Consider the following 12,396-nt stretch of genomic DNA (forward strand, 5'->3'; position numbering starts at 1 on the left):
ACTTCACTGAGTATATCTGGAGGGGAAAACCTCCACGCTGTTTTACAAGGTGACAAACCCTACGCTGCAGTGACACATCCACACATCCTTTGCTGCCCACTTCTAACTCCTTTCAAGTTCATCTGTTTTTGCCAGCGTTTGCCCATCTCAAAGAAAAGAGGATCAAGGGAGCCTTTTCAAAGTAACTTCTCCCAAGAGAGGAAACCTAAGCTTCCCTGAAGGTGCAGATGTTCAAAGACACATTAAATATAAACACTTCCGCAACAAAGAAGGTGGCTTCTGCCATTGTTTCCTGGCAGAGCCTGGGATCGAGCAACAAAGGACTTAGGGTGATGGTCTTCATCTAGATGAGCAGAAAACACGTGCTGCACACACCTGAGGTGGCCAGCGTACCCGGCAGCTTTCTTCTGCGGCTTTGCGCACGGAGGAATGGTTTTTCATTTCCTAAGAAATACAGGTTATGACAGTCACATGGACTGAATTAAAAGTACAAAGCCAAGGCTTCTTCGCCAGAGACCCCAACGTTTTATTAAAAAAATAAAAAAATACATGCCCTCTGGAAATCCAATCTTGGTAGGGCCACGAGGAGAGCAAGAAGGTTCCAAGGTCATGTTTTACAATCTTTTGAAGCAGGAATGAAGCCAATGTCCGAAGGAGGCATTTCGTGCTGCAATCTGTACAGAGCTTCCCTTTCTTCTGCACGCTGCAAATGTTACAGTGCAAGAACTTGCTGTCTTTGCGCTGGCACTCTTATTTATACACAATAAAGCCCTTGTGCAGGAGATCAAGGCTGTATTTCATCGATTTGACACGATGGTTAACCTGCGAACTTTGCCCCCGCTAATAGAATAATTTCTATTTGTTGATTCCTCTTTTGGGATCCTGGAGGGTAACAGCCGCTCCAGCCCAGCTCTCATTTGCATGTCTGGTGCCAAATGGTTTTACAGCTCTCACTTCCGCGGGGCAGAGCCAGGACAAAGTGAATCAAACCCAGTAGCTACAGCTGGATGTGGAGTCCCTGCACCTCTCTCACTGGATCCCACCTGTAATTCCCAGGAGCTCTTCCCGTGACTTGGATTTGTACTTCGCTTGTGAAAGCTTGGAGAGGTCCTCAGCCACCAAACCATCGTTCCTATGTGAATGGACGTGCTGGACGGAGGTCCCAAAGCAAATGCCTGGACCAAGCTGCAGCAATGGCCCAACAAGGAAGCCTCTCTTCCAGATAAATCTAGCCCAGTCCGAAAAGCTGACTGCCAGCCGAGAAAAAGTCCGAAATTTATGACTGAAAAGAGTAAATCTGTCAAACACTAAAGGCACGGCTTTCCAGCAGAGCTAACCTACTCTAAACGTAGACTGCTGAAAAAAAGGCAACCCCACCTCCCCATCCCTACTGCTCACCTTCTTCCAGCACCAGCATTTCTCCAAACACACCCTGGAGATGAATGAGGAAAACTAAACCTCCAGAAAAAAAGGAAAATGCAAATGGAGAGAGGGAGAGGACTGAGACTCCGGTCTACAGCAGGACGGGGAATATGTGGGGGTCGGAGGGCTGAAGGAAGAACAAAGCGCAGCAGCTTCTGGTCATTAGCTCTGGAGACAGGTCCAGGGAAGACCACGAGGTCCTGGTGCCCATCAGAGGCCTCACTGGGGAAGTTCAAAGAGCTTTTTTCCTCTAGCTATAGTTTTCCCTCCATCTGCTGTTTTTCATCAGAGCAGATGAAAACTATTCATCTATCAGCTGTTCAGATCAGCTAAAGATCTCCTAAAAGCTGGCACCTTAAGGACAGGTTCTATCTTGGGGGCCACAGGACCAAAAAATTCCAGGCCTTACCACAAAAGCATACTCTGCAATCTTCAAAGGTAAAATTCAATTTCCACGTGGGTTTTACAGAATTCACATAATCTGACTTAAAACTGCAACGCTTCTACTGAAATTCATCACCGCCTCACAAGAGCGAAGAACCCGGACCAGGGCTGCAAGTAACGATGGTTTTGCTTTCACACGCAAGCCTGACCTGCTAACAATTTAATTTCTGAGCATGACTTTGGGCAAAGCAGCTCGCTCTGTCGCATGGCAGAGGGGAATGAGAAGACGCGCCTGTCTCCAGAAAAGTCAGACCTCTCCCGAAGTGGAGTGGGGGAGGCACCAGCGAAGGGGCAGCTTTGCCCCCCGAGAAGCAGAGACGGGCGCTGCAGCCGCCGGAGCAGCTCATACTTGGTTCGCGTGTATCCTGCGGCGGTAAGAAGAAAACGAGCCCCGTAACAAATAAATCACCCCCAAACCCACTGACCATTGGAGATGGTGTATTTCTGAGAAGGTTGTCGTCTTTGTAGAGTCCGAAGCTGCATGTCCAAGCGAAGCAGGCAGTAATTAGCTAATTACTGGCGTTAGGATGGACGATGTGGGACTGGTTTTATATCTGATAGGCTGAAAAAGCGTAGCTCTCCTCCAGTATCGTTCCACTTCCAAACCATCACCACTGACAGAGCGGCCAAGCTAGGACAGCCCGTTGCCACGGAAGAGGCACCAAGGACAACCGGCCTCCCCCACGCCGAGACGGCACAGCACCGGCTGCTCCAGGCAGAGCAAACTCCTGCTCTCAACCCAGTGTCAAATCTTTTCAGAAAGATGCTCAGAATTATACTCACCAGCAATTTGACTTTTTAATCATTTCAATTACTGTGACTAAAACCCTTCAATCGGAACAAAACTGGGGAAAATACCCCCCCTCCTCCTGAAACAGCCTGCCTAGCTTAACAGACCATACCAAATCGTGAAGGTTTTGCTTTTGTGGTCTTCACATACTTCATTTAAGGCAGATAATTAACCTCAGTTTCTAATTTCAAATCCTCCACATAAGGAAGCGAAGTGGTTGAATACATTCACTGACAGACGGAAAATTAAAATATTACTAGAGCTTCTGCATGTGGCTCAAAAGACAGGGCCTTGCAAAAGATCTTTCTTCTTTTATTTGACTGATTAACTGTAATTTGCTTAATGGATTTAAGGATGAGCCTAATAATCCAATGATATTTCCAAGAACTGATTCAGGATATCAGCACCTCCGTTCTGAGGTTTTTTTTTTAAATGCAGCAATTTTCTGCGCTACACATACAGTCACTCCTGAAACCAGATTTTCTCCACTAATTCTAACAAAATCAGGCACACGACTCCTTTCTGATGGACAGTGACCGCACGAGCGGCCTGGCACCGCGCAGCCGCAGTGCTGTGACGCCTTGGAGCGCCTTCCGAAGCCCCAAAACCGGGGATGACCCAGGGCCGTGTGCTCCGGCGGCCAGCCACCCAGCCCAGGAGGACTTCTCGCACGGCTGGGGAAGGTGAGGACATCAACAGCTCTACCCTAACGTGAGGCCAGCGCGTGTTCCTCCCGACACCGCCACAGCCTTCTCAGTCCCTTTTCCACCACGAGAGCCTGGTGTAACAGGATTTCACAGCCTGTCTCAATAGTTAATAAATCCAGGATCTAACAGACTGTTACAGGAGAGCATTCAAGAGGCAGTCGTTTTTAAAATGTCCGATGGTAACCAATTATCCAAGGGATTAGTCCATTATAGCGGCAACAAAGAAACGCTTAGAACAGAAAGCCAAGGGGAACGTCAGATCAAACCCAAGGTGCATCCACCTCCTGGGTGCAATCCTCTGTCCTGGGCTCGGCTCAGCTCCCATCCAGACTTTTAGCACCCAGTTCTTTCTGGGCAGAACCCAGACCAGACCGACTTGCGACCCAGTTCTCAACACGCTCTCTGTCATGATTTGTGCCATTGTTCTAAGCGCACAGCAAAGCAGGACCTTCGCCAACATGGGACGAGACGGGCCGTGGCTCCGTCTAACCCAGCCATGAAATCCTCCAAGGATGGAGATCCCCTCCCCTCTGGTGATGTGTTTCCGGACTGCATCATGCTCCTCATGAAGATTCTTTTTTTTCACCCCCATATCCAATCTGAACCTCCCCGGCACCAAAAAGAGGGGTTATGTAACTCCCCTTTCCTCCTTGCGAGAGAAAAGAGCCCAAATAAAACTCAATCACAAAAAAGTAAGGTAGCTGTTTGTTGGAGGAGGGGAGAAAACACGATTCATTTGTCAAAAGCGAGTGCTAAAAGCTTAACTGCTTGTCTTTAAAAAGCAGCCAAAGCACTGATCCATAACCAAACAAGAAATACACCACTTCTTCATCTTGATTTGTGTAGAGGCAAAGCTACGGGCACAAAAGGTATTCTTCTTCAAATAAAATCCATTTTAAAACTTGGCAAACGCCAGTATAAATACTTTACACTGTTAATGTAAGCGTTTCCACGCAGAAGTTTCATCAGCCTAACAATTTATTTAGAAAAGCTGGCGTAACTTCTGTGCAAAAGCACCATCAGTCTTTGTCTTGTGTATCTTAGGGTGCCCCAGCCACTAAGCCCCCACTTAGCGCCGTTAGCATCAGAGCCCACCGCCCCGCGAGAGTCAGCAGCTTCTCTGAAGAACAATGCAGACCCAAAACTATTCTTCTACAACTCATTTTCTTCAAAATCGGAGATAGCCGCTGCTCTACGGAGACTCCAGCTGGGGTGGTATTGATTACAAGTGACATTACGGGCCCAGCAATTTTAATTCAAGCTCAGCACCCAGAAGTCCAGGATGCACGTGCTGCCGCCCCGGGTACAAGAAGTCCCAGTGAGACAGTGACGCACGCCTTACGCTTTCTAAGCGCAGACTGCTCCTGCATCAGCATTTGTGATTTTGCATCCCCAGTTTCCCACTCGTTCGGTGCAATTAACACCGATTCCTTCACCACACCGTCTTGAGTCAGAAGTGTGGGATGTAATTATGAAGGAAACCTCAAAATTAGGTCTGGCAGCTAAATCTCAGTTTCCTCCTGATGCAGGCCCAGCTTCTGACCGCTGGACCATTTACACTGCCTAAGCCATGGAGAGGTCCCACATTTTCCCTGGGATCGGTCCTCTCCACAGTTTGTCTTCGCTTTGACTCAGACCAGAGGCTGTCACACCCCTCTAGAGCTCCTTCAGCTTTTCTCCACTTGCTTTCTTTATGTACCCTGCCATGAAGAAGCACTGACCGTATGTTTTGGGGAGAGCTGCCCTCCCACGTGCCCAGGGAGCCTTCCAGTACACGGGGACAAGTGTAAGGACTCTCCTGGTGATTTCCACCAGCCCCGGTGGAGAACCGCATCACCCATCCTCGTCATGTGAACCACCAACACTTGTGAAACGCCACGATCTTATGACACAGGTCAAACCCAACACAACTGGCAGAATAAACCTTCATCTCCCAGCTTGCTGGTCTTTCAGAAGAGACGAAGGCACAGCTGCTCATGCGTAACGCTGTGGAAAGCAAGCTCTTGCTTTCCACCATGGGAAGAAAGCAAAGGCAACGTCCGGGAACGCTGCTCTCCAGTGCTTTGGGAGTGGGAGGGGAGTGCCTTCTGATGCAGAGCTAAAGGGGCGGCAGAAGAAACCCACCCCAACAAAAGACACGACCATGATCTTTTGCCACCAAACACCAAATTCTCAACTTTTCAAGACACGTGCGTTTTCCCGGAGCGCTCGAAAACCAGGCTGCGGGGCGGTTCTCAGGCACAGGTTTAATTTCTGCTCTTCGGATCCAAGGAACGCCGTTCCGGCGTGTCAGAAGAAGGTTAATGAACGATTTAGCCGCCCTCACAACCACGTTAGTGTCACTTTCGGAAGCTGCGAGTTAATGCCCGAGATCTTCGGGGGTTACCCTCTTTGAAGTTCACTGATCCATAACCAATGTCCAATTAATTTGCAGGAGCCTAACTATAATGACTATTGGCCTTTTCCTACGCGTACAAAAACACAGTGGGTAATGGCGATGCTTTTGGCTTCGGGATATTCTTACACATGCACGCACATTTGCACACCTTCAAAATATCCAATGCTAGTAACGGGTTCTTTTCTGCCGTTTAAGGAATTTTTTATGTTTGCTCTCCCAAGAGGAGAGCTACCTCATCAAGATTTACGAACCTTCATGCTGCAAAAAAAATTTGGAGATGATTCAAGATGCTCATTTGCTAACAGAGAAATACTTCCATTGCATTTGCTCAGATTCCTCTTTATTTAGGGTTTCCATGGAAGCCAAGGAATAGAAGTTCAGTCTTGGGAAGATTAAACAGGCCCTCAGATATAATGCAAACCAGCTTATTTCAACATTCCCTCCAGAACAGAAATGAGAAATTCTTTCACACATACACAAAAAATAAAAAGTTTGTGCAAATTTTCAAAATAAACTGGGAGCCAGCCTTTCAAACGCTGCATGCAGCTATCGCTTCTTGCTGCAAGTGGTTCTGCCGCCTTCCAGCGCGCTTCCTCAGGTGAGAAAGTAAATGAACAAAAAAGGCTGCAGGATAAAGATGCTACAGCTTAAAAACCAGCTAATTCAAGACAGCTATTGCCATACAGCATCCGGGAAGTAAGTTAATTCAACCACAAGGTCTTGCACAAAGAGGAACAATCCCCTTATAAATTAGTATCTCAACAGATTTTCTAGAACAAAAAACGCAGAGATTACGCAGTTCAGCAGCACCTTCCATGGCGATGCTCTGGACGCTACTAGAGCTGACACACCAACATTTAAAAAATAAAATAAATCTCTTCTCTTCGGTTACTCCAGGCTGAGAAACGACTCCTGCTCCGGTGAGAACAGCAAACGCTGCTGTGCCTCCCTACCTGACAGGTCAACGGAGCGTCAGCAGCCACAATGACAGGCTGTTGGACCGCTGCAAATTAATAGCAACGCATTTTTTTCTGACCTCCATCCCCCAGGTAAAGATTTCTTTCACCTTGTTCCAATCTGGTATGAAAACGCCCAAGGAACTCCACTCCAAAATGCTTCTATTTCACAGCACGTTTCTCAACCATTTTAAAATCTGGCAGAGATACATTCAGCTAGCGGGTAAAGTGCGGGTTTTTTTTGAAGCTGGAGCTGAGAAGCGCAGTGTTGCGTGTGGGTTTTTGCTACCTGCTCCAGTAAGGAAACCAAACACAGGTGAACCTCAAATAAGTTATTTTCAATCTTAAAGCCATCATTGCTTAAATAAAAAGATACTTAAATTGTAGACTTTTCTAATCCTTCACTTATGGTGAGTACCTGACCGCTCAGTGAAAATGCACTTCCAGAAATATTTAAGGTTTTTATTAACTCCACAGGGAAGTCCCAGGATCCTGGGATTTTGTTTTTCCGACTCCTGATTAAAACAGCGGGAGTCCGCACGAATTCCCCCTTCCCCCTTCCCCCCCCACCCCCCCCGAAGAAACATTCCCCTCCTCAAAATCCATAAGAAAACAAGAATCAAACCGAAAACGTTTCACCAGCTGAAAGGCGTCGAGACCTTGCGCGGGGTGGGACGCGCTTCCAGCTGCCAGCCTAAAGGGACAGCCCAGGGAGATTAAACACAGAAATGCTTTTCATAAGGCAGGCGGCTTTGAAGAGGACAGTTCAGCTACTTCATTTCGTAATCTTCACAAAGCGTCAGATTTTAGCCTAAGCAGGTCTTAAACCAAGGAGATTTTATTTAAAAAGAAAAAAAAAAAAAAAAAGAAAGTAGGAATGTGTTCTGGCCGGGTTGTGTTGATTCAGCAAGGGTTAGACACACACACGCTTATTGATCCCAGAGAGCTCCCTGCTAAGTTAATTGTCTGGAATTTTAACTGAGCTCTCAGCAAGTTTCAAAATCCGTGTTGGCTGGAAGTGGGTGGGGGACCCAGAAAAAAAAAACAGGCTGCAAAACTGTGCAACTTCTCCAGTGAAAAAAACAAAACAAAACAAAACAACAAAGCTACGGCAATTACTTTGATGAAGTGAAAAGCTGCGGCGGGGAACGGTTTTAACTGGATTCGGTGATTCCGACTCTGACACCATTGAGTTCGGTGCTGGGAGTCCTGTGTGCGAAGCAGCACCACTGTCAGGAAGCACCGTGAAGCCCATTTCACTCCCATAAATATCACAGAGCTGAGGGTATCTCCTGCAAGCCCCCTGCAGCCTCTAGCTGTGCCTCATCACAACAATTTCCCGGTGTATTTACAAGAAGTTTTACCACGAGCTGCACTCGCCTGCGTACCTGTAACCAAATGCTGCCCTTCCACCGGTGCGGGCTATGGCCAACCCAAAACCGCAGCTCGCTCGACTCCCTGCACGTACGCTGCCCACCAAGCCCTACGTGCCTTCAGACCACGTCCAGCAGCAGTTTCCTCAGGTGAGGGACATGCTGCAGGGACGACTCGGGGCAACCAGGCAGGAACAGCCAAAGACACCCTTCAAATAACCTGTGACCGCTTTCAAACAAAGCTTCGCGTTCCACCAAAGCGCCCGCACGACGCCATCCTGTACCAACGTGGGTGCTCCCCACCACCACCGAAGGTCCTCCAAGGCTTCCCATCACCCCCGCACGCACAGCAGGTCCCCGGTCCCTGCCCCAGACGCACGCTGCAGAAGGGCGGCTGCCCCGGTGCTCACCTACCTGAACTCCCTGCCCTCGCTGTAGCGCCGAGCCGAGGCGGCACGCTGGGTGGCCGTCTCCAGAAGCAGCTTCTGCGTGAGCCTGCTGGAAGGCGCCGAGTCCCTGCTGGCCTCGGGCTCGGCCTCTTGGTCACATTTCCACTCCTCGTCCTCGTTCAGAGTCGGCAGATAGCCAGGTAGCCCTTTACCCGTCCCAGATCCCGAGCTCGGATCGCTGTAAATTTTTGGACTTTCCCCACCTGTCCTCGTGTATTCCAAATAAATATCCGACTTAAGGAACAAAGGGTAGGTATTGTCTTCTATCATGCACTGAATCTCCGTTTGGGCCTGGTCAAACATGTCGGGGTCAATCTGCAGTTTCATGACGCAGTCTTTGATGAAGCTTTTTGTGGCCGGTTTGATCTGCCGGGACACAATGCCATTGTTGTCCAGGATGTATTTTTTGTAAATGGCTTTTGCCAGCTTGAGTCTTTTTTCTTCGTTAGATGCGCAGGGCTCCAGCTTCCTGAAGCCGCTGCAGGCAAACCAGAAGTCCAGCAGATCAGCGCAGTCCTCCTGTTTCAGGAAAGTCCTAAAGAGGTTGATACCGTCTTGATCATCCAGCAAGGAGTGCAGCGACTCGGCCCACTTCAGGTAGGGTGGAGTTGGCGAAGCACTCCCCTCAGGCTCGTACCCCAAATCCAAATCCGAGCGCCTCGGCGTTGCCGTGGATGTCTCATTTCTAACCGCATCGCTTTTACTGGAGTAGAAACTGTGGCTAACTGGCCTTGGATCCGTGGACACAAGCTCCCCCTCCTCACCAGGAACCGGTGGCCTCGGAGCATCTTCAGTGAAGCTCCCTCCGAGGTCCAAGGGGAAGCCTTTCCCCTGGATATTCATTTTTCTGGTCCTTGCTGGCGCAGGAACAGCGGGGGATGAGCTCAAATCTCAAATCACCAATATTTGTAGCTCCAAGGGGAATAAGTTTGTTTGGCTGAAACAGATGAGGAAAAAAAAAAAGTGAGTATTACTGTAAATAAACACTCTAAGATTACAAACCACTAATTTTGCTCTGCACCATTACTGCGTTAATGCCTCTTTTTCAGCAGAATCAATGGCAAAGGTCTCAGCGACTTCAGAGAGCGCAGAACCGGGCTCAAACCAGGCATCCTCTAAAAATGACAGTTACAGAACAATCCAAAACTTTACATCCAGCACTCGGCATCGCTGATATGGCCGGCACTACGCTAAAGCAGCGGCCAATTTCACAAGGCTGGTGGTTTGACAGGACCCTGGGACCTGGCCGTCCTCACATGCAAGAGCTCTGCCCTCAGGTACCACGCGGTGCCACAGGACAGACGTCATCTGTGCTGCCGTTAACCCCTCCGCGCAGCCCACCTGGACAGCACATGCACCAGGTCGTACTAAGGCAGCGTGTCTTTATCAGGCCAACGATCTAGGAAATCCTCACCCCCAAACGGGAATTTAAGGCTTGTGAAAAATACTCTGAAATAACATCCAGTTAGTCCCAAAAGCAAGACTGCACCTTAATCGAACACAGGTGGCTTTCGTACACTCAAGTGACATACCAGCGCCACATTCCTCGCAAATCTCGGCGTTTCAGAAACACGCTGTGTCGCCTCGTCTAGCTCTAGGGGAATCCAGATGCATCGCTGACCCCAATATTTTGGGCATCTGGACTGCATTCTTGCTTCAGATGGGCATGTTAGCACAGGAGCTCAGCTCTGGCACTGGGTTTTGTAGACAAGCCACGGAGAAAAGGTTCATTTACACTAACAACGCCGCACGGGAACATTTCAGGCAATCAAAGGAAAAGGGGAGAACCACCTCGAGAAGGAAATCTGACCGAGTACAACATTTTTAAAGAAGAGCTACGAGTCAATATGGAGGATGGGAGGGCAATCCCTGGGTTGCTAGTTCTGCTGCTCCATAACTTCACCGTTTTAAGGCGAAAGTCTTGTCTTAGAGAACAGCATCAGCCTCGAAGCCCTGAGTGCTGCAGAGCACCAGCTGCCTGACGAATTGCTCCTTGCACTGGGCGAACTCAATCGCGTGTGAAAACACACCAGGAGAGACACGTTTCAGCTCGGCCTCCCTCTCAAAGCTCAGCCCACCCCCAGGAACACATCTTCGGGATGCTCTGCCATTTTCCCCCCCGTTCCTTCTCCCCGGCTGAACGGGAAACCGGTCCTGCCAGCCCACCTGCCCATCCACGGAACCCCAGCCAGGGCGAGCAGGGCCAGGCCTCGCCTGCCCGACCCGTGCCGCCCTCACACCCAGCCGGAGCCCCGGCACCGCGCAACGGGGCTGGTTTTTCGCAGCGTGCAGCCCTTTGAGGGGAAAAATCACCCCGGTTGCGGGTGGGAGCGTTTGGCCCCGGTTCCCCCTCCCCACCCACGCCCGGGTGCCGGAGACCCGCCGGGGCAGCGGCCCCACGGCCATGTCGGGCATTGTTGCGGCGAGGCGGCGCTCGCTCCTCGCCCCGGCCCGGGGGGAGCCCCGCGGGGTGCCCGCCGAGAGCGGCCGAGCGCCGGACGGAGCCCAGCCAAAGGGAGTCCCGTCCGTCCGCCCCCCCCAACGCCGCCCCACGGCTCCTGGCAGGGGCAGCCTCGCCCCCCCCCCCCGGCCCGGCCGCCCCAAGCCGCCCCGCGGGAGGCGCCGGGCCGGGGCAGGCTCGGGAGGCAGCCCCGGCGCTGACAGGGCACCGCGCGGGGGCCCCCGCCGCCCCCGGGCAACTTCGGGGGAGGCGACCCAGGCGGGCCCCTCGCCGCCGCCCCCGCTCCCGGCCCCGCTCGCCCTCCGCGGCCCGGCAGCCGCCCGCCCCCCGCGCCCAGGGAGGCCTAGCGCCGGCTCGGCGGCGCCCGGCGCGGCCCCGCGCCTCCCGCCCGGCGGCGGCCTCCGGCGCGGCCTCGGCGCAGGGCCTGGGCTCGGGGCCGCCTCCCCGCTCGCTCACTCACCCGCACGGAGCAGCAGCAGCGGCGGCGGCGGCGCGGGGCCCGGCCCATGCGGCTCAGCAGCGGCGGCGGCCCGGGGCGGCGGGCAGTGGTGGCGGCGGAGCGGCGGCGGCGGCGGCACAAAGCGGGCGGCCCGGGACGCCCATGGCCGCGGCCGCTGGCTTGTGGCGGCGACGGGGAGCGAGCAGCAGCAAACCCCGCACCGCTCCGCTCCGCCTGCGCCGCTGCCTCCCAGCGCCGGGGGAGAGCGGCTCAGCCGCGCCCCCCGCGCCCCCGGACGGTACTGCGGGACCGGCAGCCCGCGCCGGCAGCCGGCCGCGGGGGCGGAGCGGGCCCGGCCCGGCCCGGGGGAGGCGGTGCCGGGGGCGCACGGGGGGGGCCCGGGGCTGGGCAGGGGGGCGGGGGTCGCCGCAGCCCCAGCGCTAGGCCGGCGGGTCCCGCACGGAGGTCCCCGCTCCGAGGAGGCCTGGAGGGAGCCGGGGGTCCGGGCAGGGCGCTGGGGGCCCCGGCTGGCGCCTCCCTGAGGGGCCGAGCAGCGCCGGGGCTCGGTGTGGCCTGAGACCCCCGAGGCCTTGGCTGCTCCGTCCGGGGTCCCCAGCCCGGCTCTGCCCGGGAGGGACCGCGCACCGCAGGGCCCGGGGACGGGGGAGCCCGGCAGCCGCTCCCGCTTCCCAAAAAGCGACCGGAGCCGGTTAGGAAACCGCAGCCCGCGCCCCGCTGCTGTGAGCCCCGCGGTCGGGAGAAGTGAGGGGACTCGCCAAGAGGTGGCACTGCGCGGACCCGGACGGGCCCGACAACATGGAGCCCGCCGGCAGCGGCGGCGGGGAGCGCGGCTCGCCCCGAAATGGGCGGTTGCGGGGAGCGGGGTGCCCCGGCCCCGGGAGTGCGGTGCTGACCCGGGGGCAGAGCCCTGGGACGGAGCCAGGCGCAGCCCCGGGT

The 12,396-nt window shown here is 53.4% G+C and overlaps 1 protein-coding gene across 3 annotated transcripts in view; it reads right to left on the reverse strand.

The window, feature by feature from the left end:
- AXIN1 (axin 1) overlaps positions 1 to 11,652 on the reverse strand; it is a 68,122-nt gene extending 56,470 nt beyond the window's left edge. Inside the window, exons 1-3 of one of the 3 annotated variants that reach the window (XM_086759530.1) lie at positions 10,072 to 10,575; positions 9,796 to 9,988; positions 8,505 to 9,476 (exon numbers count right to left, since the gene is read on the reverse strand). In XM_086759530.1, coding sequence (XP_086615656.1) covers positions 8,505 to 9,382 — 878 coding nt within the window. In that variant the 5' untranslated portion in view covers positions 9,383 to 9,476; positions 9,796 to 9,988; positions 10,072 to 10,575. Of the gene's footprint in view, positions 1 to 8,504; positions 9,477 to 9,795; positions 10,036 to 10,071; positions 10,576 to 11,460 lie in introns of those variants that run through there. The other 2 variants (XM_086759529.1, XM_086759531.1) reach the window with 2 other exon arrangements.
- Positions 11,653 to 12,396: the final 744 nt, after the last annotated feature.

The sequence above is a fragment of the Chlamydotis macqueenii genome, chromosome 15, assembly GCF_036417535.1.
Source record: "Chlamydotis macqueenii isolate bChlMac1 chromosome 15, bChlMac1.mat, whole genome shotgun sequence".
Classification (NCBI taxonomy): domain Eukaryota; kingdom Metazoa; phylum Chordata; class Aves; order Otidiformes; family Otididae; genus Chlamydotis; species Chlamydotis macqueenii.